Source organism: Mercenaria mercenaria, chromosome 1, assembly GCF_021730395.1.
Source record: "Mercenaria mercenaria strain notata chromosome 1, MADL_Memer_1, whole genome shotgun sequence".
Taxonomy (NCBI): Eukaryota; Metazoa; Mollusca; class Bivalvia; order Venerida; family Veneridae; genus Mercenaria; species Mercenaria mercenaria.
This window is the reverse complement of record NC_069361.1, coordinates 69,416,600-69,436,014: the sequence shown is the minus strand read 5'-3', so window position 1 is coordinate 69,436,014 and position 19,415 is coordinate 69,416,600. Positions and strand designations below refer to the sequence as shown.

The following is a 19,415-nucleotide window of genomic DNA, read 5'->3' as shown; positions in this document are numbered from 1 at the left end:
ATCATTTTCATATTTCTGTCTCTCTGCTGGTAACATCCTCATAATTCTCATACGTCTTGCATACTCTGCCATCATGAAATCTCCTGAACCTGACTTTCCACTTCTTCCACCAACATACTCTGATTTGTTTCTAACCACTTTACACTTCACTGTAAATGTCAAATAATATCTAATATTCACATCATTATTATGTCCTCCGAAAAAGAATAGATTGAATCCATTCAACGAATTTCCAAGATTATTGTAATTCGCCATATCCCAATATGTATTAGATCCAGTATCCACTGCATGATTCTGTGCCTGTGATGTAGATGACCACCTAGGTCTCAATGTCACTTGATATTTTCTACCAAAATGCATCAACTGATGTTTACACGTTGCCAATCTAAACAAACTGTCTGGTTTCGTCAATTTATTATCCATATCAGGATCATATGCTGTATATAATTCCATCTGTTTCCAAGTAGCAACATCCTCTTGTCCAACATCATCCAACCAAAATGTACATGACATACTTTTTATCTTAAACGAATCAAACATATATGCTGCTCCCGAATCTTTAAATGCCGATCCATCTAATCCAGCTCCACTAACTGTTATCGCTCTGGAGTGACCAGTAGTCTGAGTATTTTTAAAAGTCCACGTATGAATATTCGTACGATAGGATTGTTCAATCTTGTCGTTGATCTTCTTCCATCTTCTGATGTTTCGCCTCTTCTGCCGTCTTGTATATCCTCGAACTGTTCGTACAATAGGTATCCTTCCTCTCCTGGTAAAGTCGACTCTACCTCTTTTGCCTCCATGTTCAATTGCCTCAGTGTGTGTCCTTTTGCCCATGTCTACATAAAATCGTTAAAATATCTAGGTCAATAAAATGGCTGCCGTATAAACAATACAATGCGCATGCGCATATATATACATGTAAACCACGTGACTTCAATCTTACTTCTGATTGGTCAATATAATGGACTCGTCCATATTTCAAAACGAGGCTACGATTCACTATAAATACTAGAGGTAGCAAGGGGCGTAGGGGGTGTATACGCCTGTACGCGCAACCACTAACATCATACTTGAATAAGTGGACTATATATATTAATACAAGGGAAATAACTCTTTTTTGATCAAAATATATTTCATATATGTGTGGCGAGATTTGGTGGTGTATCATGTTCATTATTTTCTGTAATGAGAGGACAATCTAACCCATGAAGTTTTTTATACTCAGTTTTACAGTTACAAAAATGTGTTCTGCTAGTATCAGTTTTGCACATATTAAAATCATTCCGTGCTTCTAAATAAAGTTTTCTTGCCATAGTACATTCATTGTCGAACCACTCAGCGTTATTAACCTGTAAATTATCGTTAAAATAAACATACGACTGTCTCGTATACGATTTAGTAAAAAGAGGGTCTGCAACATTGCGTACAACCGAACTTAGATTACAAAGGGCTTCGTTCACAGATTCACGACTATTACAGTTTATATTTCTAACAATGCTGTTCAATTCGGGTAATTTTGAGATTAAAGCCGATCTAAATTCATCTCGATGTAAATTATTCCATTTAACATTAGAGTAAGACTGGTCGTCGTGACATTCAAAAATCTTATTACAATGTAAAGATAAGATCATTAACGGATTCAACTGTAAAATCATACACATTTTTAAAATTTTGTTCACTAGTTAACAAGTAATCAATAACTGACGAACCCATTCTCGATATATATGTATAATTATCTGAGTGACCGAGTCTACCGTTAACAATTCTCATGTTTGTAGATTTGCAAAGGTCAATTAATTTAGTACCATGACTATTACTTGAGCGATCTAGTGAGGCCCGATACATGGTCAAATCTGGAACATAGTGATCATCATCTATAAATGTATTCAAACGATCACAAACAATAAAGTCTGCTTTCATACCAACCCTGCTGTTGAAATCACCAACTACATATACTGACCCAAGGCTTTGAAAGTTTATAACATCTTCTTCCAAACAATAAAATAAATCAATATTTAAAACATTATATGCGGGAGAATCCTGGCACCAGACATAGGCACCACAAATATATACATCATCATCTAAATTAAAAAAATTCTATCGAGTTTAATCCAAATTAATGTGTCCGACTGGTTTTTAACAACAGATATACCTTCTCTAAGCTCTTCTCTGTAATAAAGCACAACACCCCCACTAGCCCGTCTTGCATGTCTGTGTTGGAATTTCCTGTAAAAGTTATGGGATATATACCCATTTAACGAAACGTCACTTGGGGCGCATGTCCAAGACTCATACAAAAAACAAATATTATTTTTGGAAAGAATATTTACAAAATCCTCACTGTCTTTTTTATCCCTCGTTAGACCATTAACATTCCAGGATAACAGTTTTAGCTCACCCCTTTCGTACCCTCACTCTTTTACCGGCTTCCCATTGACATACAACGTGTCATAGGCAATCCAGGCAGTATCACCTTTGCTTCTATGCTCCCTCAGTTTAGGTCACATATCATTTATAAATATGTTTTACGACGGCAGAGACGATATGGTTTGGGTCAGCGGAAGGAAATATGAGTCTACAGTCACTGATGTGAAAAAATCACGTTTCATTCCCAACTTATTTGTCCTTACATTTCTAGGAAATTGATTATTTCCCACAAACTTTAGCATGGATATGTTCATGAGGTACTTCTACATCCCGCTACATTCCCCGATTTTTGAAAAAAATGCTACATGCAGTAACAAAATGACAAAAACGAAAAAAACACTCACCGATCTCGCTTGATTTGTCAACATTGGCGAAATGCCTGCGGTACCGGAAGCGAAGTGCCTTCATTCCTCATCGGTACAGGCGGTGCCGCAGGCACTGTTTAGTACCCGTGATTGAGCTTTTTTAACGTGGCGACTAAAATTTTGTTAATTAAGTAGTCATTCACCTTACATTATTTTGTAATATATGAAAAATTAATGAAGCATTCATCTGAAATTATTTTGTACCTGATAATATGTGAATGTAACAGTCAGTTAAAACTATTGTTTTTACCTTTAAATTATAATAGACCATTATGATGCAAAAACCTAGCAATAATTTTAATTGAAATAATTATTACAATTCATACGGTTTCCGAAAAGAATATCAATTGATTTAATTGTCTTCTGCTACATGTTTGAAATAGATTTACGATAAAGTTAATTAATGCGTCTTTTTCTATACTTTACTCTTATTGTTCTAATATTATATCTTATTATGCAGTGATCTAATAAATTGGAAGAGTATAGAACGGAGGATCTAATAACTTGACGAGGTGGCTTAGTGGTTAAGGCGATGGACTGCTAATCCATTGGGTTCTGCCCGCGTGGGTTCGAATCCCATCCTCGACGAACAATTGTTTTAACAGTTTCTGCTATTATGGTCGCCCTTCGTCCGTTCACAAATTCTTGTGAACACGATAAAGACCACATTTTGCAATCAATTTTAATCAAACATTAAAACAACTTGTATTGTCATTATATCTCGGTTCCTTTCGAAAACTGGTCAGATCTCGTCATAGGTTACATAATTATGGCCCTTTAATTAAAGCGCCAAAATTGGCTATTTTGGCTTGTGAAAACGATAGATACCACATTTGACCATCAATTTTATTTAAAATTGCACACAACTTGTATTGGCATAATATCTCGATTCCTTTCGAAAACTGGCCATCATGGGTTCCAGAGTTATGGCCCTTTAAATGGCCAAAATTTGCTATTTTGGATTTTTTGCAGCCATATTTGTCTTTATTTGTGGTTTGATTCGATACAAACTTGCAGAATATCTTTAACAATAATAGACCTTTGATTCCGTGATGAATCCTTCAGATCCAATTGTCGGTTCCGGAGTTACGGCCCCTGATTGACCCTGAAAGAGCCAAAATTTGTTATTTTTTGCCTTTTTAACACGATAGAAGTGACATTTTGCATTCGATTTAACCACATTTACGTACAACTTAATTAAGTCACAATAAGATCTTGGTTCCTTTCGAAAACCGGCAACATTCCATCATGGGTTCTAGAGTTATTGCCCCTAAAAGGGGCAAAATTTTCTATTTTGGCTATTTCAGCCATATAGAGGTTTCGTTTATGCTTTGATTTGAAACAAACTTACACAGAATGCTTATCTTGATGATCTCTGGGCCAAGTTTAACTGGAACATGTGGGGTCAAAAATAAGGTCACCGTTCAAATCAAAGGAAAAACTTGTTAACAACATATAGGTCATATTTATGACCCTATCTTCATGAAACTTAGTAAGAATGTTTTTCTTGATGATTTCTAGGCCAAGTTTGAAACTAGATTATGTGGAGTCAAAAACTAGGTCACTATTCACAGTTATAATCTAATGAAATTCTACAAAGAACTGGAAAACAAAAAGAACTAAGGATTAGGCTGCAAATTTTTAATTTTTACTTCAATTGAAAATAAAGTTAATGTTCTTCAAATCTTAGTTAAAGTTATCTCGTGCAATTACGAAACTGCTGTTATGTGATCATAAAGTTTGTAATTTAAAGACAGATCTTTTGTTGATCAGTTGTTTGTTTGAGATTCATTACAAAATATATGCTGGAAAATAAATGGCACACATTTAGCTCGTAATAACATTGGCGGCAGAGCTACGGATATTTCTAGGTAAGTCTTGACAATTTCAAACGTCCATATTCTAGCCTAATGGACCCTGAGAAATTTAAATTTGTATTCCCAACACCCGACCGCCGTTCTTACATATTGTTTTCCGATAACATGTGAATATTTATAGATAGATTTTAGAAGTGTTTTGGCCAGGCATCTGCAACATATTTCTAATGATATGAAATTTACATGAGCGTGCGAAATCTGCTGATATTGATAAATTTTGCTTGGTTTTTGTACGGTAGTTGTTTAGTGGAAGTGACCAGAGCTGTTATGTTTCGATCTCTTCAGATCGTTCAGCACGACATTAATGTTATGTAGTGTACTTTTTAATTTTCAGCTTAGAACATGTCAGCTTGGGTGGTTCCAATACTCCCTGTTTAACAACTTTCGGGTATTGTTTAATTACCCCTTGGAAATGGTGCCTGCTTTTTAATTTTTGTCTTTTGGCAGTTTCTATAATTATGCAGGCTCCATAACCAAAGATCCCCTCTCTAAAGTCCAGTTTGTTTAATTCTGTCTATTGTTTTTTCGTTTAGGACAAAGCCATTGTTTTCCTGGGGACAATACGTCGTGCTTTTCATAGAATTGCACTCAGTGTATCATTGAAGGTTTCATGTGCACCTCCGTATCAATCTGCGGATGTCTCTAAATTATATTCTGGTACATACAACATGCGGGGTCTGCTCAACTCGGTGCTAGAAAGCGTGGAGATAGCTTGCATTTCCACTTCCGTCCATGAAGAGTCTCAATCAAACAGGACCTGCAACAATTTCATTTTTGTCGTGTTCGGCGAAATGCGGGGTTCTACCTCTTCTATTTCGGTAAGTATTAGGAACAAAATAAAGCACCTGTTGTCTGAACAAGATCTATATCCTGTACGTCACTGGGTGCATTTTTTTCTGAAAACAGTAACATTTTAGCATCCTCGTCGAAGAGTTGGTTTAACAGTTGCTTTAATATAGAAGAACTACAATTCAAACAAACAACAATAATTTACCCCCTCTATATGTCGTAAAATTTTGGTGCATTACTCCCACAGGGTCATATTATTAAACATAAATTAGATATTCTTATTATTTCAATTAGTAAACAATACTATCGCGTTTCTTTTGAAGAATCATGTCTCCCCACATAGGTTGGGAAGACATATTGTTTTTGCCTTCGCCGTCTGTACGTCCGTCCGTCTGTCCGTCCGTCAGCATTAAGCTTGTCCAGCTTTCACAGATCAAATTGCTGGCCGGACTTCGACGAAACTTCACAGAAGTGATCAGTACCAAGCCTAGGTGTGCATATCGCCAGCACATTCCGCTTTGCTGCACAAAATGACCGCAAGAGCTAAAAATAGAAAAGTCTTGTCCGGCTTCCACACGTCAAACTGCTGCCTGGATGGCGACGAAACTTCACAGGAGTGATCAATGCCAACCCTAGTTGTGCATATCGCTGGCACGTTTCGCTTCGCCGCACAAAAAGGCCACCAGATCTTAAAATAGAAAAATATTGTCCGGCTTTTACAGGTCAAACTACTGGCTGGATTTCAACGGAACTTCACAGGAGTGATTAATACCAAGCCTTGTTGTGCAAGTCGTCGGCACGTTCCAATTCGCTGCACAAAATGGCCACCAGAACTAAAGGTATACATAGAGGGAGGAGGGGGGGGGGGGGGTGGAGACATATGTTTCTGTGACAAAAAGACCTTCTAGTTATGCATGTATATAGCTCTTTTAATGTGTCGACTAAAATTTTGTTATTAAATTTAATACATCTTAAATTATTTTGCAATATATGAAAGATAAATGTACATTTATCTCAAATTATCTTTTACCTGATGAAATATTAATGCAACATTCATCAGAAACTTTTTGAAGTGCATGGAAGTTTCCGTTTAACTGCCCTCCGCTTAATGTTTAATATAGTTTAAAGGTTCCATAAGGCTGTAAATTTTATGTTAAAAACAGATGAAACAGCTATCCATATAGATGTTATGCATTACATGTGTAGAAAATTACATGTGTGGAAAAGCACTAATTTTAATACTGCACATGCATTTTTACATTTAGAGTCATAAAAGGAAGTAATAAAAACAATTGATTTAAGAAAACTTTCCACTATGTTAATCAGCGTTCAGACGAAATATCTGTTGTCATATATAGGAGAAAACAATTATCAGAATTAGGATTTACCAAGAAATCAATATGTTTTATGGTAATAATGTAAAATGTGGCAGCCACACTATTATCAAAGACATTATGAGCCTTTAACAATAAAGTCAAATAAAGCTTTAAATCTTATATTTGCAAAGATTCAGTAATATTTGTATATATTGATAATGCACAAAAGTAGACGAGTCGGCCGAGTGGTTAAGGCGATGGACTGCCCGCGTGGGTTCGAATCCCATTCTCGTCGCACAATTGTTTTAACAGTTACTTAAATATAATAGAAGCACTGAAATTTAAACAATAACAATAGTGTACCCCTCTATATGTCGTAAAGTTTCAGTGCATTACTTCCATACAGTCGTATTTTTAAACATACAATAGATAATCTTATTACTTTCATTTGGGAAAAATATCTGTCGCTCGCGTTTCTTTTGAAGAATTGTATATAGATTTTTTAACATGACGACTAAAGTTTTGCTATTAAATTTAAAACATCTTAAATTATTTTGTATTATATGAAAGATAAATGCAGATTCATCTCAATCTTGTACCTGATGAAATATTAATGCAATAATTCTCCAGAAACTTTATTTAATATACCACATTATAAAATGCAACGTATTGCTCCAATAATCAAACCACCGCGTGTAAAAAAAATTAGGGAATGATACTATTGTCGACTGAAATGGAAGTTTGAACTATTTACGTTTAAACTTACAAAGAACAAACAAGGAATGATTAATTGAAAGAATTATTACATTTCAAACGGCAATGAATAAAAGTTTTCGAAAATGATACTTTATTTGATGCCTTCCGCTACCCTACATATTTAATAATAATTATAGATTTACAATAAAGTTAATTATTCTGTAACACCTTATTTTGTAAAATTTTATCCTGTTTTGCATTGATGTGACATAAGCACTGATGTGAAATATTCACATATTGATTCAGTATAAACTGTGCGTGCAAAATATGCAGACGAGGTGGCCGAGTGGTTAAGGCGATGGACTGCTAATCCATTGGGTTCTGCCCGCGTTGGTTCGAATCCCATCCTTGTCGGATAATTGTTTTACTGAATGTTTCCCTCAAACATACATAATTACAATTCAAACTGACATTAAAATATCCAATGGCCATCTTTCACTAAAATATTTTATCTACATGTAGTTAATATATAAATCAGTTGTGTATGTAAAGATATATGTCATGCAATCACAGTGGACTGTTAAAAATCTTCCAGTTTTTCTAGCGCTTGTACACATTTATACTGTTTTAGCTACACATTTCCCCAGTGTGAACTATTTTAAACCATCTACCTTTTGTTCAATGTAATCAATTTACAATAAATATTTGCAAGGCCATAAATGTAAACACTGTAAAATATACTGATCGACAAAAAAAGTGCAAATAACGCTGCTATTTTTTTCTGGACGACAAACCAAAAAGTGAAAACTTAGTTCCTTCAGTATTAATATTCTGAAAATAGTTGGAGCGTAAGTAAATCGTGTTAGAATATAATGCATCTGGAAAGTTAATCCTACACTGGTTTTGGATTATATGAAAGATTAATGTAGCATTAATCAGAAGCTATTTTTTAAAAAAAATACCACATGATAGATACAATGTAACATATTGCATTCACATCCCAACCCACGGGTTAAAAACTTAGGTAACTTAGATACTATTGTCGACTAAAATTGAAAATTTAACTTTTTTTTACGTCGAAACTTGCATTGATCGCTATAATGCAATAACTTATCACTTACATTAAATGAATTGAAATAATTATCAAAATTCGTACAGCAAAGCATATAATGAAAAATATTCAATCTAACTGCCTTCCGCTAAATGTTTGATATAGTTTTACAATAAAGTGAAATGTATTTTCCTTTTGTAAAATTATATCTTGTTATGCGGTAACGTTATGCGTTATATGTAGACTATCTGGCCGAGCTTTTAAGGCGATGTGATGCTAATCCACTGGTTCTTCCCGCGTGGTTCGAATATCATCCTCCAAGTCATCGAATATTTTCTGAATTATTTCTGTTTGGAAGAAATCTTCTTTCGAGAAATTATTTATAGCTCTTTTAACGTGACGACAAAAAATGTTGGTTTAAAAATTAATACGTCATTCATCGTTAATTATATGATTTATGAAATATCAATGCAGCATCCATCTCAAATTATTATATAAATGTTACATTCATCTAAAACTGTTTTTTAATTTACCACATGATGGAATAATGATTACAATTCATACGATTTTCGAAAAAAATATTTGATTTAATTGCCTTTTTGCTTTTGCTACATGTTAGATGCAGATTTTCAAAAATGTTAATTAATGCTTTTATTCTATAATATGCTTATTTTGTGAAAGTTATATCTTGTTATGCATTTATCTGATATATTAGTAGAATATAAAATTCAAACAATAATTTACCCCCATTACCTCACTTTTATTTCAGTGTATTACTCCAATATATTCATATGATTGACACATTAGACATTGTTATTATTTTTATTAGGGAAAACACTATTGCGCTTACTTTGTTTAAAACCTACGTGGAATTAGAAATCTACGTGGAATTAGAAATCTACGTAGAATTATGTATGGCTACTATAACATGACGACTAAACTTTTGTTATAATATATCAGAAAGACTTATGCAGCATTCATCTCAAATTATTTTACTGATGGAAATGTTAATGCAACATTCACCTAAAACTATTTTTAGCTCACCTGAGCACGAAGGGTGAATAGCGTGAGCTATATTGTGATCATGCTGTGTCGAGCGTGCGTGCACCCGTCATCAACAACATCTTCGAATGATATTAACGGACAGATACTTACCTGGACTACTTTTTCCTCCTGGTAGAATTCTTTTAATATCTTTTTATTCTGAAAGTCAAAGCAAGGGAGCTACTGAAACCATTTTCACATCTTTGGTATAACGAGGCCAGTTATCAAACCCCCGACCTCCTACACACAAAGTGGACACTCAACCATTTGACTATAGAGCTTCATGCTTCAAAACCTTATCGTGCTCTTTCGGAAATATGTAGATATATATGTACATCTATAATACCGAGACATAGCGGATGATCAAAACTTCTTGAATATCCCTTATAGCTCACATTCATGCAACTGCCTTTTGAAGCCGTCGCCACATTTCTTGTGTTCTGTCTTCCTAATATGTTTTTGCTTTTGTTGGGTTTATCGTTACACCGACACAATCACAGGTCATATTGCGACTTTCCAGCTTTGACGGTGGAGGAAGACCCCAGGTGCCTAATATGTAATATCTAACTATAGGTTTTTATTGTTAATATTGAAATGTTATTTTTGTATTATTTAATATTAAGTGTCAACATTTAAGTAATAAATATTTTAAGTATTTATTTTAAATGGCACTCAAGCGCTTTCGTACTAATGCCCTCATGGTTCCGGTAGGAGGCAAACGGGTATGTAATTTTGTATAATATGACATTCACCTGTGACGAAATGACCTCAAAATTAAAAAGCGTCATCTACAGACTACATGCAGCCATCCTATGAAGACTGACAGTCAAAACGTTCTGCAATAACTTTGACCTACTGACACCAAAACAACATAGACCATCTACTGAACACAGGCAATCATCCCACAAGTTTTACGACTGTAGTGCAAAGCATTCTTTAGTTATGAGCAGTTCTAAGCCGTTTTCAGGCTGAACCCGCCCGCTTAGCTCAGTAAGAAGAGCGTTGGTCTATGGATCGCGGGGTCGCGAGTTTGATCCCGGGGCGTATGTTCTCCGTGCGATTTGATAAAAGACATTGTGTCTGAATCATTCGTCCGCCACCTCTGATTCATGTCGGGAAGTTTGTTTGTACTGGTACAGAATCCAGGAACACTAGTTAGGTTAACTGCCCGCCGTTACATGACTGAAATACTGTTGAAAAACGGCGTTAAACCCAACCTCCTGCACACAAAGTTGACACAACCATTTGACTACAGAGGTACATGCTTCAAAACATTATCGTGCTGTTGCGGAAATGCACTACCTGCAACCATCCTATGAAGACTGACAGTCAAAGCGTTCTGCAATTACTTTGACCTACTGACCCCAAAAAAACAGGGACCGTCTACTGACCACAGGCAATCATCCAATAAGGTTTACGACTGTAGTGCAAAGCATTCTTTAATTATGAGCGGAAGCCGTTTTCAGTCTCGATAAAATTGTGATCTTGATAGAAAAACTTGGAAAATCTTTTCTACTGACCTACCCGTCTAGCCAACAACTGACATGTGAAAATGCTTGTCAAGCGTCGTTTCAACTACTCGTGCATGCTAATATGTGTATATAATAATATGTGTATATGTAACATGAATGTGCAATGTGAATTTTACAGATTAAATAAACAATACAAATGTGTACCACTGTTTGACTTCACATTTAGAAAATGATTGCTAGGACGAAGTTAATTCATCATTTCGAGATTTATTGTATAACTGTGGATACTGCACATTCTGTTTCTTTTTGTTTACGTTTCGCCTACATGTGGCACGGCATTTGACTGGAGCATGATAAAAGATAAATTACCAAATGTATGTTTGAAATGGACTTATATACATGCATACCCACGCGGGCAAAACCCCTTAGGATAAACATTCGATCAATTAGCCACTTGGCCACTTCGTCTACGTTTTATGTACGAAGTTTATACACTGCCAATAAATACCTAACAGTCAATAAGATGTATTCCAGTTTCAGATGTCTAGGAAATGTATTCCACAAAAACTTTATTCATTAACACTTTTAACTTTTCACAGACTGACGGACATACAAAAAAAAAATACAAAATGACAGGCTAAAACATCATTTTGTGTTCACAATGATAATAGTAAGATTTGCTCATTCAGAAATTTAATACTTTTTAAAATTAATTACTAATATTTGGTTTTCTGGGGAAAGGTCGTAAATGGAATTAAGTTGTATACTGATAATAATATTGAGAGATTGCCCGAACAAAATCTCCTTGTAATGGCATTTTGTGGCTTGTTAGCCATAGCTCCGAGCTTGGCTAATCTGTCTGCATTCTCATTTCTAGGTACACCACAGTGTGCAGGTATCCATTGTAAGGACACAATTCTTGTTTTGCATAAGCTGAAAAGTGCTCTAGAGATTGAGTTTATTTTAAATTTCTTAGTGAACTGACAGAGCATCTGTGAAGATAACCACATATGGGCAGCTCTCTGGAGACTCCTCAATGAGTTATCAGCCTGTTTGATAACCTCATTCTCTGCTCTATAGTTGGTACAATGCCTTCCGGTTGTCGCTATTTGTCTCTGATCTTCCCGAGGTATGTAGTATGAAGATGCCAGCTCATTCATCTTTTATTGCAGCTGAGGCTGAACCGTCTATGTACACAAAAGTCCATGTATCTGACGGGTATGTGTCTTTAATCATGGCCTATGTAAAGAACAGCTTGGTCGTTTCATCTGAAGTACCAGGGGGGAGACCAGGAACAGTGGTATGTATAGTCAAGTTGGACTGGTCAGGTTTCCAGGTTCTGGTAGATCTTGAACAGTGAAAGGAGTAGTGGGTGTCCAAGATGCTCTGCAAAGCTTTTGTTGAACTTCCTGGCATCATGCACAAAGCTGCCTCTTTTAAAACGATTTTTGTAAGCCCTTCAAGTTTAGCTTTCATGGGATGGTCTGGCAGGTATTGGTATTGCTGATTTGGGTCTCTCTTCTCTTGGCAAATGGAGGGATGACAGTGGCCTTAATGTGTGTTGATTTCAGTGCGCCGGTGATGATTCTAAGAGCATGATTTTGTCTAACCTATGCTGATTTGTCTTGGCCGCTGTTATCCAAGCTAAGGAGCCATACTCTAGGAAGGGTCTGATGGTCCCGAGGTATATTTATTCGTGCCTCGTTTTCTGCATTGGTAAGATGTCCCTTCCATGTTCAGCCAACAGATCGTTGAGAAAGAGAAGAAAGAGAAGAAAGAGAGTAGGAGAGAGTACAAGAGGTTCCATCAAGGTTAACTCTTGTCCTTCGGTTGAAGAGATAGGACTTCATCGATCTGTATATGGTGCCTCCAACACCATTTCTCTGTAGTTTCACCAGAGTATCATCCACCCATACCTTGTAAAATGCTCTCTGAAGGTCTACCCATGTTACTAGAGTAACCTTTTTTTCCTGAAAGGCATTTTCGATTTCTTGTGCAACATATGTTGTTTGATCCTCTGTTGACCGGAATGACCTGAAGCCAGCCTTTTGGTGGGCCAAGATATTATTAGCTTCCAAGTTCCACTTTATGTGCTGGTTTATGATGCTTTCCATTGTCTTTCCCATTGTGCTGGTGAGAAGTATATGGGGATAGCTGGCTAGTTTCTCCTTGTCCTTTCTACGTTTTAGGATAGGTGTCATGATCGCCTCCCTTTAAGCCAGTGGAAGTTTTCCTCCTTCCAGTTCAGGTTGAAGACACCTAGAAGTGTTTTCGTAGCAAAACTTCCCATATGGGTCAGCATCTCATTGGTGATGTGGTCTGGTCCTGGTTATTTCTTAGCCTTCGTCAGTGCTGTAGGTAGCTCATTTAGTGTGAGGCTTGCTTCTATCACTTCTTCCTTGAACTGGTTGGATCTTCTCTCTCTTTCCTCCCTTCTAACTTCTCTTTGCCGTCCACTGTTGACTGTGATGTTGTTTACTTTCTCGTTCTCGTAGTTTTCAGCAAACATATTTGCTGCCTGCTTTCCAGTCAGTACAGAACAAGTTTCTTCTACAGCTGTAGTGCCTCCTTCGCATCCACCTTCGCCATTCAATTGCCGTGTAAGTAACCAGAACTTTGTTCTGTCTCTTTCTAGATTGAGTGAGACAATTGTTGCTTTCCAGCTCTCTCTTCTAGACTGGATCTTGGCTCTCGGAAACTTGGCCCATGCCCTATGGGGTTTTATGCTGTTGGTTTGGGACGATTGTGTTTCAGCCTCTCGCCTGGCTTCTGACAACTCCTCCTGAAGGCCCTCTAGAATCTTGTTCCAGTATGGCTTGTAATCTCTCCTGGAACCTCTAGGAAAACATTTTTGGCTGCCTGGAGTACGGCTGCATTGAAGTCTATTTTTGACTTTTTGATATCCTTGCCTTCACATTTCAACTGTAAGCTCTCTGTATCTTTTCCAATCAGCCTTTTTGTAGTTCCAACGATGTTAGCTTGGTTCCTGTATGGTCTAAACTGCAAGGTGAGGTAAACAGAACGATGATCTCTATCGCCTATTTAGAGGCCTACTTCTCTTGCAATATTCTTGTGCATGTCTTCAGTGCAGAAACCAAAATCAGGAGTGTAAGTGATATGCAAACGTCTGGAATAGAAAGCGTCTCGATCGTTGGAGTTGTTGATCAGCTACAAGTTGTAATCACCTTGCCAAGACTTTACCTCTTCTCCACGCCTGTCTATGTGGTCATTTCCCCAGCTCTGTGAGTGGCTGTCGAAGTCGCCAATGCCTAGGAAGTTTGAATCCTGCACTAGGATCGTGTCAAGGGATAGAGGTTTGTCATTTGGTGAGTAGAGGTTGACAACAATTAACTCAACATCTCTAGGTTTTGGGCGAAACACCTCGGAGTCATCCATGTGCACGGTGAATTGCGTTGCTACTATGTTGCTTCTCATCAGTGTTAGGATTCCTCCCTTTCTCCTACCCAGTCTGTCACAACGGAAGCACTATACAGTTCTGCCTGAGGCCGCAGGGTGCTCAGTATCCATTTGTCACCACGAGAAGGCACTGCATAGGGTGTAGGGCTTGTCTACAGAGAGGCTATGTACTGGCAGGGAAGACTTACGCACTCGGCCTCCTTTTTGCCCAAAGAGCATGCCAGCGGCAGAGGCTGAAAGCGGAAGGTGACAAGCACACAACACACAGAGCACCATTAGAGACGAATCAGTAGACCATTTGACACATAAATTGTTTCGATAACATTTATAGATCGTTTTCAATTAATATTTGAAAAAAAATATGAATGGCAAAAGTTACTTCACAGTAATCATATTACTGAACAGAAATAAACTTATCTCAAAATCTGTTTTAAAATTTGGCCACTGTGTTTATTGAAACTACATGTTGCCATTCTGAGAAAGCATAAAAATAGTGCAAGGTCCAGACAAGAGTTTTCCTATGTATGGTGAAATTATGCGCTGCTCGTCTCCCGGAAAATGCTCATTTCAATTATTTCAGTGGAAACGGCATGTTGGCATTTTCCGCGAAAACTACCAAAATTGCTGAACGTAACATTTACCTACATACGTAATAGTATATTTATAAACTTTACCTTGATATATGCAAATATCTTTCGAGACAATCTTGAAATATCGGGCCACTGTATCTCCGCACATTATGCCGAGTCAACCACTGCTCGTGCTGTTAGATACAGCAGATACTGGAAACTATCGTGTAAGGAGATACTGCAGTTTGTGTAACTATGAAATATTCAGAAGTTTTGATGGAGAAATATCTGTGATCAACTTAATCTTTCTTTCGTACGGAAAGACTGATCAATGATAGTTCATGAATAAAATTCTGAGTTTCTCAAAAATAACATTTGTAATGAAAGAGCTCCAATATTTAATCGAAGAATGGAAATTTTGATCTTTTTCACAGTTTCATATATTCAAAAGTAATTATAACTGTATAGTACAATTTGTAGCAAAGAAATGGATGTAAATACACTGGCTGTACATTAGTAACTGTAATGTCAAAAGCGGACGTTGCGGTTCAGTTTTAATACTGTTTGATCCCGAAAACAAGGATACTGAGGTCGAACCCTAACAGCTTCAACCGAAAATTACTAACATTTGGATAAGCGTCCAGTTAGTTACTTCTACCACGCTAAAGAACAAAGGCAGCTTCTGGAATTGAAGAGTCCTCTGTATCTTGTACTATCGTCTCACTAAAATTACTAATAATTTCTACAGGAATTGCCTATATAGGAAACTGTTACATTTTAATATAATACTACTGTAACGGGCTGAAGGTGTTCAAATCTCGACTAGTGTCGGACAACCGTAGTATTAACTAAGGATGTGACTCGCACAAAATACTTCTGAAGATTTACAACATTATTTAGTGTATGCCGAATATACAAACAAAAGAAAACAAACCATATTTAACAAAAAGAGAAAAAGATACAAATGGATGAAAAAATCCCTAATGCAGCGCGTAACTTTCTCTCAGATATCAAGAAATCGGCAATATGTAGGCCCTAATAAGCATTCCTAATAATCTCTTTATAATTAACAACATATTTGATATCCACAGAACTTTGTGACTTTGACTTTTTTCCCTTCTCAGAAACTTGGCTTAAAAGCTCTATTCCTACAGAAGAAAAGAAATTATCCTCTTTTCATACGCGCGAACGCAGAGATCAAGTGACTGATACCCACGGGGAAGTTATCACTCTCCTGTATTTGAACTTCTTAAATTCTAAAGGCAAACAATGTTGTTTTGATAGACTTGACTGGGAATACGACCGTGGTGACTATAATGGCCTGGGAGATGCTGTTAAAATCATCCATGGGATAACTGCATTTATGAAGATATCCACAAATATGCCGATAATGTAATATCAATTATTTATGAACTTGCATAACACAACATTCTTAACAAAACTATTAAAGTAAGATCCCTTGACGTACCATGGATGACAAATGACAACAGGAGAAACATTCGTAAACGCAAACGACTATGTAGAAAGACCAGAAGAACAGCAAACCAAGATCAATGGCAAAAATTTAAAACAGTTCGAAACGAAAAATCTTAATGATTCGCGAGGCGAAATCAAATTACTTTCTTAGCCTTTCTGTTAAACTCAAACGTGCTTTGCTATCGTCAAAGGACTGGTAGAAAACTCTTAATTTTTTTTTTCTAAACCAAATAAGGATACCATTCCCCAACTTTATACTTCTAACACCAACCAAACAAAATACGCTAAACTTGATAAGGCTAATTATCTTAACGATTACTTTGTACAATAGACGAGTATTGACGACGACAATAGAGAGGCTCCTAAGCTTGGTCCTCCCAGCTCCTTGTCCTTTCTATCTGATCTAATACTACACTCAGTCGAAATCGAACATGTCTTCAAATCATTACAAGTTGACAAGGCAGCTGGACCAGATGATATCAGTAACAAGCTCCTAAATGGAATTTCTCATGAACTCTCTTTCCCACTTTGTGAATAATTCAATGCAAACTTGTACACTGCCATCTATTCGAAAAGAGGCCAATGTAACTGCTATTTACAAGAAAGGCGATGCATCACTTTCAAGTCGCTATCGTCCTATTTCTCTTTTAAATACAACTAAAAAGGTGTTTTAGCGTCAGGTATTAAAACTTTCTAACTACACCTTTTTTTCGACGTAAGTTAAGCCTTTGATAAAGTATGGCACAAAGGTATTCAAACTAAACTGGAACATGCAGGTACATGTATTACTAAATCTTAACTTTTATCTTGACCATATATCTCTCTCTCAAATACACTTATCTAAACCAATAGTTAAATGCTTGTGGAATAAGATATAAAGCTGATTTGTCTTTTGAAATGTTGCTTAATATATTAAATTTGTTTAAATATAAAAATCTTTACTGTCCAGCGACCGTTTCGTCGGGACAGTTCGCTAATTGTTTACAACTGGTTTTAAAATATAGCCTCAAAATAAGGGAAGCCCACATATATTGACCGAGCCGCGGTGGTCTAATGGATAAGGCACCTGCCCTGCAATCGGGAGGTCGAAGGTCAGAGGCGGGTCCTGTTACTGAAGAGAGACCGGTTGCTGAGTCACCAGCTAGTTACAATGGTTACCGATTGCCTACCTGCCTGGTGCCTGTCACTAAAATATAAGAATCGAGAGTAATGCTGTTCAATGTATATAGGTGTCTCATAAGCCAACCTGGCTCGCCCTTTAAGTAGGGGTGACACTATAATAAGACAAATTCCTGACACCTTTATAGTGCTAAACGTAACTCCTTATTATGGCAGTTTTTCTTAACTTAACATGGATGAGTACACTAGGTATTCGTGTTTTATGGAAAGTTCTTAAATGGCTAGGCACCGTTAATTGTCTTTGTAAAGATAGTTCCTGCTTAATATGAAACAACATTTCATATGTAAGTGGTGCCACGTTTACATTCATTTTATTAATTTTCGTGTCTGACAATGGTACTGACAATGACATTGATGATGTTCGGCTAAAGTGGAAGTACATTATTATTATCATTGCCATGCTGACTAACAACATTTACAAAATAGGGACAAGAAATTCTGGTGCGAAAGTAAACCACTACAGCGACATTTTAGTGAATAAAAATACAGTCAAGAGTCGAGTCCAGTTGTGTTAAGAAATTTACGTTTGCATATACCTATTTTATTATGTGTTATAATATGAGTATATAGAATCGCCGTTTATAGTAATCGTTTTGCTTCAAAAGTGTCCCCTTACAGTATGAAGAATGTTTCGCGAGGACCAACAACAAATATATTTTCAGCTTCGCCTTGGACCTTTTTAAACGGGTACTTAAATATAGATGATAAAGATATATGATAACAAAGTACGCATTGCACTGAGTGTATTATATGTTTAAAAATTGTTTATCTTATTTATTTTACAGTTTATTTTTCACAGAGAAAGCCGTTATTAACTCGCTTTTTGTTTAATTGTTTAATCCTAGATACCATTCCATTTGAATACGAAGCCCATGAGGACAAGCGTTGTATGATACCGAAAAGGTGATATCAGTCAAACAATATAGGGCTAGGTATATGGAGTACATTCATTACATGCCAGGCGTATCGATTTTCTTGTGGCGTGATCGTATAAATATAGCCAAAAGTGGTAGCAGGGGCGGCAGCTAGCTTTTGGTGGGGATGTGGGGTGGGGAGATTATAGATGTGTCAACTATACGTACAATCTAACGTATATTTTACCTGGTTTGAGCATGAAGAGTTACAGAGCCCCGGCACTTTTGCTTCAGATATTACATTCTTTTTCTGTTTTGTACAGATGAAAAGATATAATTCGTAAATTCGAAATATCATTTCGTTTAAGTACTTTTATTCAAATATTATATTTCTATGACAACATATCATTTCGAAAACACGAAAAATTATTTCGTAAAAGAAAAGAGAAAGAAATAATATTTCGAACTTCATGGAAACGAAATATATTTCGTAAAACAATTTTATGAAATAATATTTTGTACTTTCGAAATATATAAAATTTCGCTTTTACGAAAAAAAAAAAAAATGAGAATGAAAATGTCGAATGTCATTGTGGGTGCTCCATAAAACGTTTTTTTATACGTGTATATTAACTGTTGATAGCTATTTCAATTTGACTTGTTTCCGATCCATCCCATCTATAGTAATTATAATTTCTACTAATAAACTGTTCGAAGCTAGCAAACAATTTTGCTAAAATCAGTACCATTTTGGTTTTAGGCATTAAAGATTGATCCCCGGGTCTCAGGCTGTGATGTGGGGGAGGGGGTTGTAGGGGCGTGGGTCGCCTCCTTGCAAACCGTCCTTGATGTGTGATATGTATTGCCTGTACTTAAATTT

At 36.4% G+C, this 19,415-nt stretch overlaps 1 protein-coding gene and 2 non-coding genes across 3 annotated transcripts; 2 read left to right on the top strand and 1 right to left on the bottom strand.

The window, feature by feature from the left end:
* The first annotated feature begins 3,301 nt into the window (after positions 1-3,301).
* On the top strand, positions 3,302-3,383 carry Trnas-gcu (transfer RNA serine (anticodon GCU)). The gene has a single exon. It is a non-coding gene; the product is annotated as a tRNA-Ser (tRNA).
* Positions 3,384-7,805: 4,422 nt separating this feature from the next.
* On the top strand, positions 7,806-7,887 carry Trnas-gcu (transfer RNA serine (anticodon GCU)). The gene has a single exon. It is a non-coding gene; the product is annotated as a tRNA-Ser (tRNA).
* Positions 7,888-12,776: 4,889 nt separating this feature from the next.
* LOC128559848 (uncharacterized) lies at positions 12,777-13,241 on the bottom strand. Its single transcript, XM_053552605.1, has one exon. The coding sequence runs from the start codon at positions 13,239-13,241 to the stop codon at positions 12,777-12,779; it is 465 nt and encodes a 154-aa protein (XP_053408580.1).
* Positions 13,242-19,415: the final 6,174 nt, after the last annotated feature.

Coding starts and splice junctions, on each gene's coding strand:
- LOC128559848 (XM_053552605.1), bottom strand. CDS start 13,241: ATGACACCTATCCTAAAACGTAGAAAGGACAAGGAGAAACTAGCCAGC.